The 18,216-nt window shown below is 43.2% G+C and overlaps 1 protein-coding gene and 1 long non-coding RNA gene across 3 annotated transcripts in view; one reads left to right on the top strand and one right to left on the bottom strand.

The window, feature by feature from the left end:
- Positions 1 to 4,474: 4,474 nt before the first annotated feature.
- LOC106604303 (uncharacterized) lies at positions 4,475 to 5,793 on the bottom strand. 2 transcript variants are annotated; one of them, XR_001328647.2, is made up of 3 exons: positions 5,290 to 5,793; positions 4,841 to 4,913; positions 4,475 to 4,734 (listed from the first exon to the last, which is right to left on the bottom strand). It is a non-coding gene; the product is annotated as an uncharacterized lncRNA (long non-coding RNA). The 2 variants fall into 2 exon arrangements; XR_001328646.2 differs by having other exon boundaries at positions 5,383 to 5,793.
- Positions 5,794 to 5,842: 49 nt separating this feature from the next.
- LOC106604302 (cohesin subunit SA-2) overlaps positions 5,843 to 18,216 on the top strand; it is a 30,727-nt gene continuing 18,353 nt past the window's right edge. The window contains exons 1-15 of the mRNA XM_014198813.2: positions 5,843 to 6,072; positions 8,967 to 9,095; positions 9,180 to 9,258; positions 11,321 to 11,473; positions 12,475 to 12,648; positions 12,822 to 13,026; positions 13,148 to 13,299; positions 14,556 to 14,629; positions 14,755 to 14,878; positions 15,011 to 15,109; positions 15,350 to 15,429; positions 15,620 to 15,727; positions 17,480 to 17,591; positions 17,717 to 17,834; positions 17,913 to 18,016. Of these exons, the coding sequence (XP_014054288.1) occupies positions 9,052 to 9,095; positions 9,180 to 9,258; positions 11,321 to 11,473; positions 12,475 to 12,648; positions 12,822 to 13,026; positions 13,148 to 13,299; positions 14,556 to 14,629; positions 14,755 to 14,878; positions 15,011 to 15,109; positions 15,350 to 15,429; positions 15,620 to 15,727; positions 17,480 to 17,591; positions 17,717 to 17,834; positions 17,913 to 18,016 (1,626 nt within the window). The 5' untranslated portion in view covers positions 5,843 to 6,072; positions 8,967 to 9,051. The remainder of the gene's footprint in view (positions 6,073 to 8,966; positions 9,096 to 9,179; positions 9,259 to 11,320; positions 11,474 to 12,474; positions 12,649 to 12,821; positions 13,027 to 13,147; positions 13,300 to 14,555; positions 14,630 to 14,754; positions 14,879 to 15,010; positions 15,110 to 15,349; positions 15,430 to 15,619; positions 15,728 to 17,479; positions 17,592 to 17,716; positions 17,835 to 17,912; positions 18,017 to 18,216) is intronic.

The following is an 18,216-nucleotide window of genomic DNA, read 5'->3' as shown; positions in this document are numbered from 1 at the left end:
GTTAACATTACTAATGATACTAATACTGTTAACATTACTAATGCTACTAACATTACTAATGCTACTAACACTGCTAACATGACTAACACTGTTAACATTACTAATGCTACTAACACTGTTAACATTACTAATGCTACTAACACTGTTAACATTACTAACGCTACTAACATTACTAATGCTACTAACACTGCTAGCATTACTAACGCTACTAACACTGCTAACATTACTAATGCTACTAACACTGCTAACATTACTAATGCTACTAACACTGCTAACATTACTAACACTACTAACATTACTAACACTGCTAACATTATTAATAATACTAACACTGTTAAAATTACTTACACTACTAACACTACTAACATTACTAACACTTAACATTACTAATGCTACTAACACTGTTAACATTACTAATGTAACCGATGTGAAATGGCTAGTTAGTTAGCAGTGGTGCGCGCTAATAGCATTTCAATCAGTGACGTCACTCGCTCTGAGACCTGAAGTGGTTGTTCCCCTTGCGTTGCAAGGGCCGCGGCTTTTGTGGCGCGATGGGTAACGATGCTTCGTGGGTGTCAGTTGTTGATGTGTGCAAGGGTCCCTGGTTCGAGCCCGGGTTGGGGCGAAGAGAGGGACGAAACCTACACTGTTACACTAACGCTACTAACACTGTTAACATTACTAACGCTACTAACACTGTTAACATTACTAATGCTACTAACACTGTTAACATTACTAATGATACTAACACTGTTAACATTACTAATGCTACTAACATTACTAATGCTACTAACACTGCTAACATTACTAACACTGTTAACATTACTAATGCTACTAACACTGTTAACATTACTAATGCTACTAACACTGTTAACATTACTAACGCTACTAACATTACTAATGCTACTAACACTGCTAACATTACTAAGGCTACTAACATTACTAACACTACTTTTTTATTTATTTAACCTTTATTTAACTAGGCAAGTCAGTTAAGAACAAATTCTTATTTACAATGGCGGCCTACCCAGGTCAAACCCTAACAACGCTGGGCCAATTGTGCGCTGCCCTATGGGACTCCCAATCACGGCCGGTTGTGATCTTCTTGAACACCAGGCAGAGATACTGGTATCTAGATTAGTGACTACCCTCTTCGGGTACATGTCAATCGTCTAAAATGACTTCCTCACCTTGTCTGCTTTCCTTCATCCCCACTTCTATAAAAGAAACAGATAGGTGAAAGTCCCAAAATAGGTCTCTGCCATTTCTTACACCAGTGTTTCCCAACCCTAGTCCTCGATTACCCCCAACAGTACACATTTTTATTGTAACCCTGGACAAGCACATCTGATTCAATTTATCATCAAGCCCTCACTGAGTTTAAGAGGTGTGTTTGTCAAGGGCTACAACGAAACTGTGTACTGTTGGATGTACTCAAGGACCAGGGTTGGGAAACACTGTCTTACACTATATGTGTCTTCAGAATCTGAAACAGTTCTAATAAAGGAGAAAAGAAAGGAAGGAAGGAGGAAGATTATTCCTCCCACAATGGGATAATCTCAATTAGATTTCCTTGATTCCACATGTCCTCCCTTCTGACCTTCTCCAATGGATTTTGAGGTGAGAAGAGAGGACATGGGGAGTCAAGGAAATGCAACTGAGATTCACCTAATATTGAGATGCGACCACTGCATTGACTGCAGGGCCAAAGATAGTACAGTATGAAGATAGGCAGAAACTGCTTCTCCAATAGAAATCCGTACGTATAGGTGATGTCATGGCGACATTGGTAAGCTAAACTCATGCACAAAAACCCGTCATTGGGTCTAACGGTCGTCTCGAGCCGAACTGCGTAAGTGCAGGCCGTCAAATCAAAGGCATTCCTTCGATTTAACTTTTTTTTTAACGAAAATGAAAACGTGTCAGTTTGTCACTTTCACGAGGTTGGAGTAATAACATGTTCAACTACTCAAGACATTGGCTCAAATCTAGGTTGTGTCTTTAGATTTCGAGAAAATGAACAACTAAGGAAGAATTGTTCACTTCTCTCATTGACTTCTCAAACCAAGGGTGCCACTTTGGTTTTAGAAGTGGAGGGGACATAACCTGGTGTGGGTTCTGAGGGTCCTCCCCCAGAATTTTTTGGGGCATCTAAAGTTTATTTCCTGAATTTTTACATTTTTTTTACATTTTTTTTTTTTAAAACATTTTTACATTTTTTTGCCGTCTCTATGTAGAACAAAAAGTAAGCAAAAATTCCCACAGTCATCAAGCTAGGTAAGAGCTCATTATTAAATATGTTTAAGTGATGAATAAGACTAAACTAGATCAAAGATAATTACAAAAAAAAATATTGTGTTGCACCTTTAACCAATAGCCTAAAAGATTAACGATTCTTGAAAAAATACAGACTTTTGATTATTTCTATTAAGACATCCTCTATATCAAATTTCAGCCAGACCGACCAGCCAGCCCGAGCTGCCTGCACGCCCAACCCCCACCAGTCTAGTTAATAACTCAACTCTCTCCCAACACAATTTCCTTCCCAGTTCACACCTTTAATTGTTTTAATTCCCAAGGAAATGGTTTACAAACAAAAAAACACACATACACCTCAAATATATATTAAAACACAGAAACAGCAATCCTCCATATAATTAATCTCATAGGACTAATAGTACTGTAGAGGTCTTTTTACTTGCACACAATTTAGCTGGGTCACCCCGTCTTGTCCCTAGGGGTCCACCACCCTGCAGCGCCCCAACCCAATACACCCTACTCAGCTTTAGGATCTTAGTGAAACATTCATTATTGGTTTTAGGTGTGTTAGGCCCAGGCCAGAGTGACAACCCACAGGACGGCAGACCCCCAGGGCCAGGACTGAGCAGCCCAGCAGCTAGGTATTGCCTAAATAGGTATTTCCCCTGACGTGGCCATGTTTTCAATACAGAGTCCTTTAATCCTACTGTATTCCATATAAGGCATCCAGACCTTATGAAAGTGTCCCAGTTACCCTTAATCTTGTAACAAATTAAATCTAATGATACATAAGTTGACACTGTGGAAGGATAACCAACCTTCCAATTAATGGCAATCCATTACTTAGCCGCTATAAATGCTTGGTTACAGTTTCTTCAGATAACATTCTCCAGTATCAACATTTTCAAGCAAACAAAAACAGGGAGAAGGGAGAATCTGTAGTCATGATGAGATAAAAGAACTCTTTGACAGAATTCAGCCAGCCTTCACAAGACTATATGCAAATATGTCTCATTTTGTGTTTTACACCTTTATTTGAGGAATGACATTTCTGAGTGCATGTAACTCAGTTTCACTGACTACGCAGACGCTCATTGACTTGAGCGAGCAGTTTGGATGAAATTATTGAAAACATGTATGTGTACCTTTATTTTGCAACACTCACACATGTAACGAGAGTGGTGTGGTCAGCATGCTGTGACCCCACCACAATGGGAGTGTTGCAAAATAAATGTACACATACATGTTATTCAATCGTTTCATCTAAACTGCTCGAGCGTGTCAAAGACAGTCTGCGTAGGCAGGCGCTAAAATAGAACTTGAGGTCCACACTCCAATCTAGTTGGTGGTGGTAATGCAACTTAAAGTTGGTTGCCAACTGACATATAAAGTCCACAGAAGAAGAAAAAAACTACCACCACAGATAGAACAATGAGACAGATATTTCACTCCCCGGATGTATAAATGTGAAGCATCCATTTGGCATTTCCACTCACTACCATATTTGGTAGTGAGAGGAAGCCCAGTGGCCTGCAGTGGGGAGAAGATGGAAAGAGATGGATTTTGGCCAACATTCTGCTAATTTTCTCATCGATGAAACATTTCATCTCAATAGCGTTTTCTGTTCCCAAAACTAGAATCTGTTATGAACAGAGTGGACTAAGTTTTGTAGACTTTACCCTTTGCCAAAGTTTTTAAAAATTGGGTTGTTTAGGAGCCGTGCAAAGGAGAATTGAGTTATTGCACACACACACTTCACAGAGTAGGCGTTCCCTAACTGAAATATGCAAATGTATGCTAGAATGCGCCAATAGGATCTCGCTAGCTTGTGCTTGGCTCTGCCCACCTCCTTGCTTGTTCTGCCCACTATGACTCATTTGTTCCCATTTAAAACAACAGGCTGTGGTCTATCTTGGTTTAGTTATAAAAATCTTTGCTACTACTACAACTACTGAAGGAGGAGATTTTACTAGAAACTATTAGATTCCCCTTTTATCTGTGGATTAAATGTCTGAGTAGAGAACACACTATTTTGTGTGACTCAAAATGGGTCCAAATTCTAAAAAGATACAGAAAAAAAGGACCTTGTGCATTTCAGGTAAAATAACAACCCAATGTTTATATCCCAGGACAAATTAGCTAGCAACAGCAAGCTAGCTAGCTAAATGTCCATGAATGTTGAATTTGTTTCGACCTGTCCCCAAATTAATATAGTTGGGACAGAGTTTGTTTTGATATTTCAACCTGCGTGTCTGGATTGCGTCTGGTGTGGATGTACAAAATCAACACACGGATGCATCTTTGTGCCTGGTCTAAACAGCATGTAAAAAATTATATTGCGGGACTTCGGTTGTTTTTGGGACCAGTTCTTGCAGTAGCTGGTAGGAGTCAGACCGAAAGCCAGCGGGTGTGGTGGGAGCAGGATGAAGAAATCAGTTCTGCGCAGATCTCTACTGTGCACCATGACAGTGAAGCCTGTAATGTTAGAGCTGTTTATTACTGTGCCAGTGTGAAAAGTAGGGAATTAGCTAGGGAAACTGACAGATCAATAACATTAATAATAAATACTAATAAAACTCACGCTGCAATGAAAAGAATGTCAGAATATCAGTCTTCAATCATTTGGCCATCTGGTTTCATCGTTTGATTCAGGTCTAGTGTGATTGAGGCAAAAATAATAGCTAAAGTTAGCCAACTTTTGGCCAGCTCTCTCTAACAGTACACCAACTGGAGAAAGCTAGCCAAGTTCATTTACTTCTGAAACGGGACAAAACAAAGGCTACAAAACATTTCCATACAAACAACAGCTGTTAGATAGCGATATGAGGTGGCGATTATTACTATCTGACAGATAACTAGAGGCTAAAGCTGATCTGGCTGTGGTAGTTACTAGCTAGTGTAGCTTATATATTTACCTCAGTTATGAGGGAATGAAACATTAGGTAACATTACATGGCAGTTACAATACTAGCTCAGCGCTGCAAATAAACAATAGTTTAAAAAATGTATGTTAAGTTAAACAGCAGTTACCTTGACAGCTAAATCAGTAAACTAATGAGCAGCCAGTTTCTGCTCTGCTTGCTTTTACAACTCGGTGAATGAGCGCAACACATACACACTGACCTAAGCTCAACTCTCCTGTGCTGGTCCAGCCAGCCTTCCAGAAGCTTTGCCTTCACACAGCCTGTCAGACAACTCTGTGGTGTCTGTTTCATCCTAAATACAGCCTGCTGACCACTCCAAACAGCCTACCCGACCGCTCGGAGGCGTCCGCATGGTCCTAAAGTACACCATTGCCGTTTTTTTGTATCAAATTGCAATGATAAAACTGTGGGGGGGCAAAAAGTCAATTTCAGAATGTGGTGGGGACATGACCCCTGTATCAAACCCCAAACCCTGGCCTGGTCGGTTTGGTCTTTGCAAGCGTATCCGGAAGTCTTACGATGTTGCGCCTTTATGTTTAGAAACTCAGCAGTAGGGCCATCCAACCCCCATCTGTCACGTACTTACTGGTAGCTGGCAGCTGCACAGCTTGTAAATAACCGCTAGATGTCAGATCACTTACGGTCACGGGGAATCGGAAGTATTTCATCTGGCCGCTAGGGGGCAGCTGTGCACCAAGAGTTTTCCTTCCCCCTCATCGTCGAAACAACAAACCCTACTACGGAGCAAGTGGCGGGGTGAGAGAGCGTCCAAAACCGCCTCTGACCGCCAGTTTCAAACTCATTTGCGGAAATCGTGGTAATATCAAAACAAGAACAGACAACGACTCAACAAAGTAGTGTCTCGTTTGGAAATAAATTGAATAACGGGGTAAGTTATAAAATGGCGGAGTGGAATCTCGAAGTTAGTTGGTTTGTAGCAATTTTGTTGGTAGCTAGCTTCTTATGCTAGCTAGCTAACATAGGCTAGAAGTGCGGAGGCTGCTAGCTACGGAAAGTCGTAAGCTAGCCGCTGGCGCTGTAAGCTACTTTTTTTGTCTAGTTTATCGTGAATCTGTGTTACACAGCCGAAAGTAGACCCATTTCACTGAAACGTATCTAGCAAGTTAGCTAAGCTAATATATAACAAACTGTTTGTTTACATCCAATAAATGTTGTTCTGTTGGGGAGTTAACGTTAGGTAGGTAACGTATCGGAACTCCCGAGGCAAGATGGAGGACGTAGGGACGAGGTGTTTTTATGTAACTAAATGGTTGTATTGTTGCTCCACAACAAGTATGTTGTATAAACAAGCTAATTTAGATATTTACATGAACTTTGAGGGCCACTCCGTATTAGCTAGCTAGCTAAATATCAACCGTTTTATTGATAATATGGCTGGCTATCCGAACTCCGTTCGATTGCAGGTAACGGGCTAGGATAGCTAATGTTACCATGGCTAATTAGCTAACTAGCCAGGAAACTAGCTAGCTAACATAACAAGATGGAGAATGGTAGCTAATCTGCAGCTATGCTAAGCTAACGTTAGTTAGTTAGCTATCCAGTCAAAATTGAGATTTTCCCGAGTGTTTTTGCCCTGTTTGAACTGTAACTAGTTAGTTTACAGAAAAGTGGGTACTACCGTTACTTGAAGGATACAATTTTAACTCTTGGTTTAATGTTAGCCATAGAAGGCAAGTTGTTATTTTCATGTACGTAAAGGGTGACGTTCTGATGACAGCTGATGATGTTAAGCTAGCTAGCTTCGTTGGCTGGCTAGCTCCTTGGCAAGCCAGTCCGGACAACCTCTCGACATAATATTGGTGTCAATTCTGGACAGTGGCCGTCACTGAGCAAGCCCAAGAGAGCGGCTGTCATACTACCTAGCCAACGGTAGCTAGCCTTGTTCAGGATGCTCTCCGTCGGTTATTTCGACGTTGTTAGCTATCGCTAATATAGTTTTAACGTGCTTTGTGTTGCCCAGGCACCCGGGTTTGGCGCCACTTTTTCAGTCCCCATCTTCAAGGCTTCCTCTCTAGTCAACCAGCCAGAGCGAATACTGTCTCGCGAGTGTCTCCGCTTGTGCAATAGGAAACACAGGATGTTGCTTGCTGATGCTGTTTTATTGCTTGGCAATGCAGTTGTAGCTGAGCCAATGTCAAACACATTATGTATGAATTTAGCTTGCAAGAGTGGCATTGGGCAATTAGATAACATGAAATAAGTCGAATGTCCATTGGAATTGTCGAATGTGTATTGGAAGTCACGCGTTCTAATTCAAGACCATGGGATAAAGTACTCAGCTATGTGGCATTTTAAAGTTGAGATTTGAATCCATCTATTTCCCATTCCTTACATCTCACTGGTTGATGAGGGTAAAGATGCCCCACTTCTCCCCCCAAAAAAGCTTTTTACAACCTGCAAAAAAGCATAAACCGGTTACTTACACACACGAGCAATTTTATTGTACAGTCAAATGCAATTGATTCCTCGTTGGTCCTTACAATTCATTAGCTGATTGACACACCTCCTACTGTAATCCATAGTACAGTATGTCCCGATCGTAATTAAGACACACCCAGGATACGGTCGCTGCTAGGCTCATTTTGGCCTCCTGTAGCCCAAAACCAGTCCTGACGACATGCTAGTATTAACAATATTGTTGATTCATTTTTATATATAAAAATGAACTATTAGATAATATGTATTGTTAATGTCGTAATTTGGTTGAGTATCCCACTCTCTGCTCCCTGCTGTTTGTTTTGTAATATGTCCACTAGTGTTAATACTTTGTTCTGATTGGTTAGGATCTCTAACGGAGGATGAATTGAACTCTCCTTTATATGGTCATGGGGGGCCGTTCCAATGTCAAGCCCTGGGGTGATGTTTCCTGTAAACCAAGGAGTGAGATAGCCAATCGGCTCACAGGAGGGATAGAGCCCGCCCCGTGTTACCATGTGAAAGCAGTATTTTCGTTTTTTGGTCTGTGTGAAGAGCCACTGGCTGATACTGAGGCCTGTTCAGGGGATGCAATGTGTATGTTGTAGAAGTTCAGCAGCAGGTTATCATACAACTCCTCTCAAATTAAATTGTATTAGTCACATGCGCCAAATACAACAGGTGAAATGCTTACTTACGAGCACCCTAACCAACAATGCAGTAAAAAAAAAAAATACTGATAAGAATAAGAGATAAAAGCAACAAGTAATTAAAGAGCATCCATAAAATAACAGTATCGAGACTATATACAGGGGGGTACTGACACAGTGTCAATGTGCGGGGGCACCGGTTAGTTTAGGTAGTATGTACATGTAGGTAGAGATATTAAAGTGACTGCATAGATGATGACAACAGAGAGTAGCAGTGGTGTAAAGAAATGGGGGGGGGTCACTGCAAATAGTCTGGGTAGCCATTTCACTAGATGTTCAGGAGTCTTATGGCCTGGGGGTAGAAGCTGTTTAGAAGCCTCTTGGACCTAGATTTGGCGCTCCGCTTCCGCTTGCCGTGTGGTAGCAGAGACAACAGTCTATGACTAGGGTGGCTGGAGTCTTCGACAATTTTTTGGGCCTTCCGCTCTCTGACACTGCCTGGTATAGAGGTCCTGGATGGCAGGAAGCTTGGTCCTAGTGATGTACTGGGCCGTTCGCACAACCCTCTGTAGTGCCTTGCGGTTGGAGGCCAAGCAGTTGCCATACCAGGCAGTGATGCAACCAGTCAGGATGCTCTCTTCTCTGAATGTAACTCCAATACCCATGTATTCTCTTCCCCTTCTGTTTTCTCCTCCAGGTCCTATGCTACCGTTCCACTGCCTTGTGGACACTGAGGATCTGAGGTCTGTTCTTATTTGAGTTGGGTCAGACATGATAGAGAAATGATAGCAGCACCAGAGTTACCGTCAGAGTTCCACTATCCTCAGTAAGTGGCTACTTCCGTGTGTGTGTCAGTCAACCGGCATTCAGCAGACTGTTTCTAATGTGTGTGTGTGTGTGTTTTTGCCAGGGATTCGGACACCCGTTTCTCCTCAGACACAGACTTCTCTGAGGCTCCTGATGTCAGTATCAACCCAACCAAAGGAAAGGTACGACCAGGCCTCGTCTTCCTCAAGCTCTACACCACAGCATATTATAACCTCTTCCCCATGTTATATACTACATATTATAAACTGGGTGGTTTGAGCCCTGAATGCTGATTGGCTGACCGTGTACCACGGGTATGACAAAACATTTATTTTTACTGCTCTAATTACGTTGGTAACCAGTTTATAATAGCAATAAGGCACCTCCGGGGGTTTTTGTTACATCGCCAATATATCACGACTAAGAGTAACCTTACTCAAGGTTCCATAATATTAGAACCTCTTCCTCTCTCTATACACCTCAACATAATATTAGGACCTCTTCCTCTCTCTATACACCTCAACATAATATTAGGACCTCTTCCTCTCTCTATACACCTCAACATAATATTAGGACCCCCTCCTCTCTCTATACACAACATAATATTAGGACCCCTTCCTCTCTCTATACACCTCAACATAATATTATGACCTCTTCCTCTCTCTATACACCTCAACATAATATTAGGACCCCTTTCTCTCTCTATACACCTCAACATAATATTAGGACCCCTTTCTCTCTCTATACACCTCAACATAATATTAGAACCTCTTCCTCTCTATACACCTCAACATAATATTAGGACCTCTTCCTCTCTCTATACACCTCAACATAATATTAGGACCCCTTCCCCTCTCTATACACCTCAACATAATATTAGGACCCCCTCCTCTCTCTATACACCTCAACATAATATTAGAACCTCTTCCTCTCTCTATACACAACATAATATTAGGACCTCTTCCTCTCTCTATACACCTCAACATAATATTAGGACCTCTTCCTCTCTATACACCTCAACATAATATTAGGACCTCTTCCTCTCTCTATACACCTCAACATAATATTAGGACCTCTTCCTCTCTATACACCTCAACATAATATTAGGACCCCTTCCTCTCTCTATACACCTCAACATAATATTAGGACCCCTTCCTCTCTCTATACACCTCAACATAATATTAGGACCTCTTCCTCTCTCTATACACCTCAACATAATATTAGGACCTCTTCCTCCCTCTATACACAACATAATATTAGGACCTCTTCCTCTCTCTATACACCTCAACATAATATTAGGACCTCTTCCTCTCTCTATACACCTCAACATAATATTAGGACCTCTTCCTCTCTCTATACACCTCAACATAATATTAGGACCTCTTCCTCTCTCTATACACAACATAATATTAGGACCTCTTCCTCTCTCTATACACCTCAACATAATATTAGAACCTCTTCCTCTCTATACACCTCAACATAATATTAGGACCTCTTCCTCTCTCTATACACCTCAACATAATATTAGGACCTCTTCCTCACACTATTCATAGGTTCCGCCTCTGTCTTGGTCATGCCATTGTTATGAATGTTCACAAGCTGTCCTCTATCGGCGGTGTCCTAAAGTGGTGATAAGCCCAGTCATTCTGGATAGAGGCTAACTACTGTTTATTCTAAATTACACTATAGTGCCTGGAAATACCATGACATTGGTAAAGTAGTCAAATATATTAGGAAACAACTTTTCCAGCATTATCATGTCGTCAAATTTACTTTAAACAGATGGCAATGTTATTAGCTAGAAAAGTTTGCCAAAAATGGCTAGCAATGCTAACGTTAGCGAGCTGAAATCTGATGGCCTCCCCTCAATGTTAGCTAGCTAGCTAACGTTATACTGCATCTAAAGTCAATCTGGTATCATCAAAAGATTTTCCTACTAATTATTTGACCCCCCCCTGGAATGTCATTGTATTTCCAAGCCAATGTAATGCATTTTTTATGAAATCTTCATCAGTGCTCTTTGATGATGCATTAAGTAGAGTGCTCAGTCGGGCATCAGTCCAAAATGAACGTTCAAAACAATATTCTGACATAACATGCAACCCATCAATGCACACCACGTAATATTCACTTCATCCTCAAGCTACTGTATACACACCACGTAATATTAGTAAGTATTATGCTGTTTACACCTTTATTGACTTTTCTCAACTCTCTTTCTCTCCACCACTCCCTCCATCCCAGGGGGGGAAAAAGGGGAAGAAGGCGGCAGGAGAGAAGGGTAAAGGAGGGAAGGGAGTGGGGGGTGCAGGGAGGATGAACGGCCACTACCAGGAGAATGGCATGGAGAACCTGATGCTGTTCGAGGTTGTCAAGATGGGCAAAAGCGCCATGCAGGTGTGTGTGTGTATACACTACTTGACCAAAAGTATGTGGACAGCTGCTCGTCGAACATCTCATTCCATAATCTTAGGCATTAATATGGAGTTGGACCCCCCTTTGCTGCTATAACAGCCTACAGTCTTCTGGGAAGGCTTTCCACTAGATGTAGGAACATTGCTGCGGGGACTTGCTTCCATTCAGCCACAAATCATTAGTGAGGTCGGGCACTGACGCTGGGCGATTAGGGTTGGCTCGCAATTCATTGTTCCCATGGCGGTGAGCTTTACACCACTCCAGCTGACGCTTGGCATTGCCCAGGGTGATCTTAGCCTTGTATGCGGCTGCTCGGCCATGGAAACCCATTTCATGAATCTCTCGACGAACAGTTTTTGTGCTGATGTTACTTCCAGAGGCAGTTTGGAACTCGGTAGTGAGTCTTGCAACCAAGGACAGGTGATTTTTACATGCTTCAGCACTTGGCGATCCCGTTCAGTGAGCTTGTGTGGCCTACCTCTTCGCAACGTTGTTGGTCCTAGACATTTCCACTTCACAATAACAGTTGACCGGGGCAGCTTTAGCAGGGCAGAAATTTGACGCGCTGACTTGTTGGAAAGGTGGCATCCTATGACGGTGCCACATTGAAAGTCACTGCGCTCTTCAGTAAGGCTATGGATATGGTCAATCTTTGTCTATGGAGATTACATGACTGTGTGCCCGATTTTTATTTTTTATTTTTATTTATTTTGTATTTATTTTTTTATTATATATTTTAATTTTTAAAAATATTTTTTATATATATATATAGTGTTTGTAACGTTTACAGTGTGTGAAACACATAGTGTATCTGTGAGCCTACACACAGAAGTGGCTTGCCTTTAACAGGCCAATAGTTTATTTGATTATCAACACTTCTTGATTATCTAATGACCAGAACAGCTTTTTTAGAGTTGAAACACAGTGACTGTATGTTAGTTGTATTTATTGTCTAACTCTGCTGCTGTTTGTCCTGGCTGCAGTCTGTGGTGGATGACTGGATTGAGGCGTATAAAAACGACAGGGACATGGCTCTGCTAGACCTGATCAACTTCTTCATCCAGTGTTCTGGCTGTAAAGGAGTGGTCAGTGGAGAGATGTTCCGAAACATGCAGAACTCTGAGATCATCAGGAGGATGACAGAGGAGTTTGACGAGGTAGGTTGTGTGTGTGTGTGAGACGTGGTAGGTGCATCACTCTGGGTTAAAGTTTAGTCGGTCACCTGAAATGTACCATTTGATTGGTTCAGTTTTAGATGTCATTACCCTTTGAGTTGCATGCAATAGTGAAGCCATAACTCCCATAAACCTTCTCTCCCCCCCCTCTATAGGACAGCGGAGACTATCCTCTGACCATGGCAGGTCCACTGTGGAAGAAGTTTAAGGGCAGTTTCTGTGAGTTCATTGCTGTCTTGGTGAGACAGTGTCAGTACAGCATCATCTATGATGAGTACCTCATGGACACGGTCATATCGCTCCTCACCGGACTGTCGGACTCACAGGTCCGAGCCTTCAGGCACACCAGCACCCTGGCAGGTAATAGAGTGGGTGAGGTGAGGGGATATGTCTGTCTGTGTTAGTCGGTTATTTCTGTCTTCCCTGGGCACACGGGTACGCTGATTAACTGTGTATATGTGTGTGTGTGTGTGTGAAATAGCCATGAAACTGATGACAGCCCTGGTGAATGTAGCTTTGAACCTGAGCATCAACATGGACAACACACAGCGGCAGTACGAGACAGAGAGAAACAAGAATGTCGCCAAGAGAGCCAATGACCGGCTAGAGCTACTGCTGCAGAAACGCAAAGAGGTGAGAGGGATGAGGTCAGAGTTAGGCTCCTCCTGGGTTGGTGTTGGGGAACTGGGTAAGGCTTCTTGGGCCTTTGGTTTAAGGTTAGTTTGGCTCACGGTTTCCTTAGGGTTGTCTGCTCTCGCTGCTTCTCAGAATGTGCTTTCTAAAACACTCTCTCTTCACAGACAAGTTACCCAGGTGCAGGAGCTTCGTGAGAGTTGTTTTCCAATCAGATGATGTATTACATTTAGAGATGAGGATGCTTGAAGACATGCTGTAGGAGCTTAACGAGTCAGTTAGCCTGCAATCAGACAGGGAGAGTTAAAGGGTTCTACTAGGCCCTGTGGTTGAGCTGGCATCAATGGCTGTGTCCTAGTTTACATAACACTATGTCCCACTGGGCTTCCATCTGCCCGATCATTCATTCTAATACCACCCCACCAGAACCACATGAACCACTGCTGTCTCCTCCTACTAATACGACCCCACCAGAACCACATGAACCACTGCTGTCTCCTCCTACTAATACCACCCCACCAGAACCACATGAACCACTGCTGTCTCCTACTACTAATACGACCCCACCAGAACCACATGAACCACTGCTGTCTCCTACTACTAATACCACCCCACCAGAACCACATGAACCACTGCTGTCTCCTCCTACTAATACGACCCCACCAGAACCACATGAACCACTGCTGTCTCCTCCTACTAATACCACCCCACCAGAACCACATGAACCACTGCTGTCTCCTCCTACTAATACCACCCCACCAGAACCACATGAACCACTGCTGTCTCCTCCTACTAATACGACCCCACCAGAACCACATGAACCACTGCTGTCTCCTACTACTAATACCACCCCACCAGAACCACATGAACCACTGCTGTCTCCTCCTACTAATACGACCCCACCAGAACCACATGAACCACTGCTGTCTCCTCCTACTAATACCACCCCACCAGAACCACATGAACCACTGCTGTCTCCTCCTACTAATACGACCCCACCAGAACCACATGAACCACTGCTGTCTCCTCCTACTAATACCACCCCACCAGAACCACATGAACCACTGCTGTCTCCTCCTACTAATACCACCCCACCAGAACCACATGAACCACTGTGTAATTATTCTCCTCAGTGCCTTCCTAACTATACTAGCTATCTCTCTGTAATGTTTGGTTATCTTGATTTTGTTGGTGTAAGTTCAGCCTGATGAACCCTGATCAATGTTATCTTACCTGATTTCTTGTTCTAATTTCAGCTTCAAGAAAATCAGGACGAAATTGAAAACATGATGAATGCTATATTCAAGGGTGTGTTTGTACACCGATATCGGTACGTGGCCTGTCCATTGTTCCCATCATAGTAATGATCATAAATAGGATGGATTTCATTTGAGATACATTATCCCTTTGTATAGAGGGTATGATGAGGATGATGAAGGTTGTGTGTTGTGTTAGTGATGCGATAGCAGAGATCAGAGCCATCACTATAGAGGAGATTGGAATGTGGATGAAGCTGTACAGTGACGCCTTCCTCAACGACAGCTACCTGAAATACGTAGGCTGGACCATGCACGACAAGGTGAGGGAGAGTGTGTGCGCGCTTGTCAGCAAGGTGTTGTGTTTGAGTTAGGAGTGTGTGCAATTCTAATGAGTTTGTATGTGTGTGTTAGAAGTGTGTGTAATTCCAACGTGTGTGTGTGTGTGTGTGTAGCAAGGCGAGGTGCGTCTGAAATGTTTGACAGCGCTGCAGGGTCTCTACTACAACAGAGAACTGAACACCAGACTGGAGCTGTTCACCAGCCGCTTCAAGGTCAGAGCGCCACCTGGTGGACACATCAACACACTACAACTAGTTACCTCAAGGCTCAATTTTCATAACAAATGCCATTTAGCAGACTATTTTATCCAAAACGACTTACCAGTAGTACATTGATGAGTTTTCATATGGGTGGCCCCAGCGGTTTTGAGTAGAGGTATTTCCTGGCTGAACCACTACTATGCCCTGTTGATTTTGAGTATCTGAAATCTTTGTAATTTCCTCTGTTCACAGGACCGCATTGTCTCCATGACTTTGGACAAGGAGTATGATGTCGCAGTACAAGCAATAAAACTGCTCACTCTGGTACTACAGTAAGTTGCTACAGTTCAGCTATCTGTGTTTAATCTATACTGTGTGTGTAGTACAGATGAGGTACTGAGCCCGGGGGGATTGTATGTGTATTACAGTAGTACAGATGAGGTATTGAGCCCGGGGGATTGTATGTGTATTACAGTAGTACAGATGAGGTACTGAGCCCGGGGGATTGTATGTGTATTACAGTAGTACAGATGAGGTACTGAGCCCGGAGGACTGTGAGAGCGTCTATCACCTGGTCTACTCCGCCCACCGACCGGTCGCCATAGCAGCCGGGGAGTTCCTCTTCAAGAAGTAGGATTTGTTTCATTTAATTTTTTATTTAATCTGTTGTCACACATTCTTCTATCATGTATTTATTTTCTCTTAAGTCCTATCAATCAATCAAATGTGATGCTAAAACCCCATGTCTGGTTTCTTCCCTGGAACCGCAAGAGAGAGAGGGAGCAGAGCTGAAGAGAGGAAGGTGGATGGGTTAGAAAGAGCGAGGCAGGCAGGGGGAGAAAGGGGTGTGAGAAGGAGAGAGTAGGAACTTGAGGTTGGTAGATCTGGGGTATGGTTTTCTGGCGCGGACACATTCCTTGTCTGTTTTATTTAGGCTGGGCTAGTGCCTATAAGTGAGGTTTATATACACTACATGACCAAAAGTATGTGGACACCTGCTCGTCAAACATCTCATTCCAAAATCATGGCCATTAATATGGAGTACCCCCCCCCCCCCCTTTGCTGCTATAACAGCCTCCACTCTTCTGGGTGTTGGAACATTGCTGCGGGGTCTTGCTTCCATTCAACCACAAGGGCATTGGTGAGGTCGTTCCAATTCATCCCAAAAGTGTTTGATGGGGTTGAGGTCAGGGGGCTCTGTAGGCCAGTCAAGTTCTTCCACACAGATCTCGACAAACCAGAGTGGACCTCGCTTTGTGCACGGGGGCATTGTCATGCTGAAACAGGAAAGGGCCTTCCCCAAATTGTTGCCACAAAGTTGGAAGGACAGAATCGTCTAGAATGTCATTGTATGCTGTAGCATTAAGAATTCCTTTCACTGGAGCAAAGGGGCCTAGCCTGAACCCTAAGGGGCCCAGCCCCAGACCATTATTCCGCCGCCAAACGTTACAGTTGGCACTATGCATTGGGGCAGGTAATGTTCTCATGGCAACCGCCAAACCCAGATTAGTTTGTCGGACTGCCAGATGGTGAAGCGTGATTCCTCGCTCCAGAGAACGCGTTTCCACTGCTCCAGAGTCCAATGGTGGCGAGCTTTACACCACTCCAGCGGACGCTTTGGTATTTTATTAGGATCCCCATTAGCTGTTGCGAAGCAGCAGCTACTCTTCCTGGGGTCCACATGAAACATGACATAATACAGAACATTAATAGACAAGGACAGAACTACATCAATTATTTTATTTTTAAAGGCCTACATGTCTATACACAAACTATCTAGGTCAAATAGTGGAGAGGCGTTGTGCTGTGAGGTGTTGCTTTATCTGTTTTTTGAAACCAGGTTTGATGTTCACTTGAGCAATACGAGATGGAACGGATTTCCATGCAATAATGGCTCTATATAATACTGTATACTTTGTTGAATTTGATCTGCACCTGGGGACTGTGAAAAGACCCCTGGTGGCATGTATGGTGTAGAAAGTGTGTGTTTCCAGAGCTGTGTGTAAGTTGACTATGCAAACAATTAGGTATTTTCCACACATTGTTTCTTATAAAAAGGAGTGATGCAGTCAGTCTCTCTTCAACTCTTAACCAAGAGAGACTGGCATGCATAGTATTTATATCAGCCCTCTGATTACAATGCAAGACGTGCTGCTCTGTTCTGGGCCAGCTACAGTTTTAGGTCTTTCCTTGTAGCACTAGACCATAATGTTTGTCTATGGAGATTGCATGGCGGTGTGCTCGATTTTATACACCTGTCAGCAACGGGTGTGGCTAAAATGGCCAAATCCACTAATTTGAAGGGATGTCCACATACTTTTGTATATTTAGGGTCCTTTGATATAGTTTTCTAAATCTAATACTCGTGACTCTGCTCTCCAGACTCTTCAGTACGCGGGAGCCGGAAGAGGAGGGCGCCCCCAAGAGGAGAGGAAGACAAAGCCCCAACGCCAACCTCATCAAAACTACTGTTTTCTTCTTCCTGGAGAGCGAGGTACACACACACACACACACACACACACACAACCCTGTCTCTACCTCTATGAACATGCTGCTTACTTATAAGACTCACTGGGAGAAATACCTTTCCCCTGCTTATCTCTCCCGTGTGTATTCCAGCTTCATGAGCATGCTGCGTACCTGGTGGACTCTCTGTGGGAGAGTGGAGCAGACCTACTGAAGGACTGGGAGTGTATGACCAGCCTGCTACTGGACGACCCTGTGCCAGGGGAGGAAGGTATGACCTCTGACCTCTATACTTGACCTCTGACCCATAACCTCTATATCTTGTCTGTAATATATCTGGTGTGTGTAGCCCTGACAGACAGACAGGAGACGGCTCTCATAGAGATAATGCTGTGTACGGTGCGCCAGGCTGCAGAGTGCCACCCACCCGTAGGCCGCGGAACTGGGAAGAGGGTAAGACACTAGACTGGTCAGAAAAGGGAACTCTCTCTGTCTCTCAAGTCAATGGGCTTCATTGGCATGGGAAAGGTATGTTTATATTGCCAAAGCAAGCGAAATGGATAATAAACAATAAGAAATGAACAGTAAACATCACACTCACGAGTTTCAAAAGAATAAAGACATTTTAAATGTCATGGCTATGTAAAGTTTTA

The sequence above is a fragment of the Salmo salar genome, chromosome ssa05, assembly GCF_905237065.1.
Source record: "Salmo salar chromosome ssa05, Ssal_v3.1, whole genome shotgun sequence".
NCBI lineage: Eukaryota > Metazoa > Chordata > Actinopteri > Salmoniformes > Salmonidae > Salmo > Salmo salar.
Note: the sequence above shows the minus strand (reverse complement) of the source record. Positions and strands in the feature narration are given on the sequence as shown.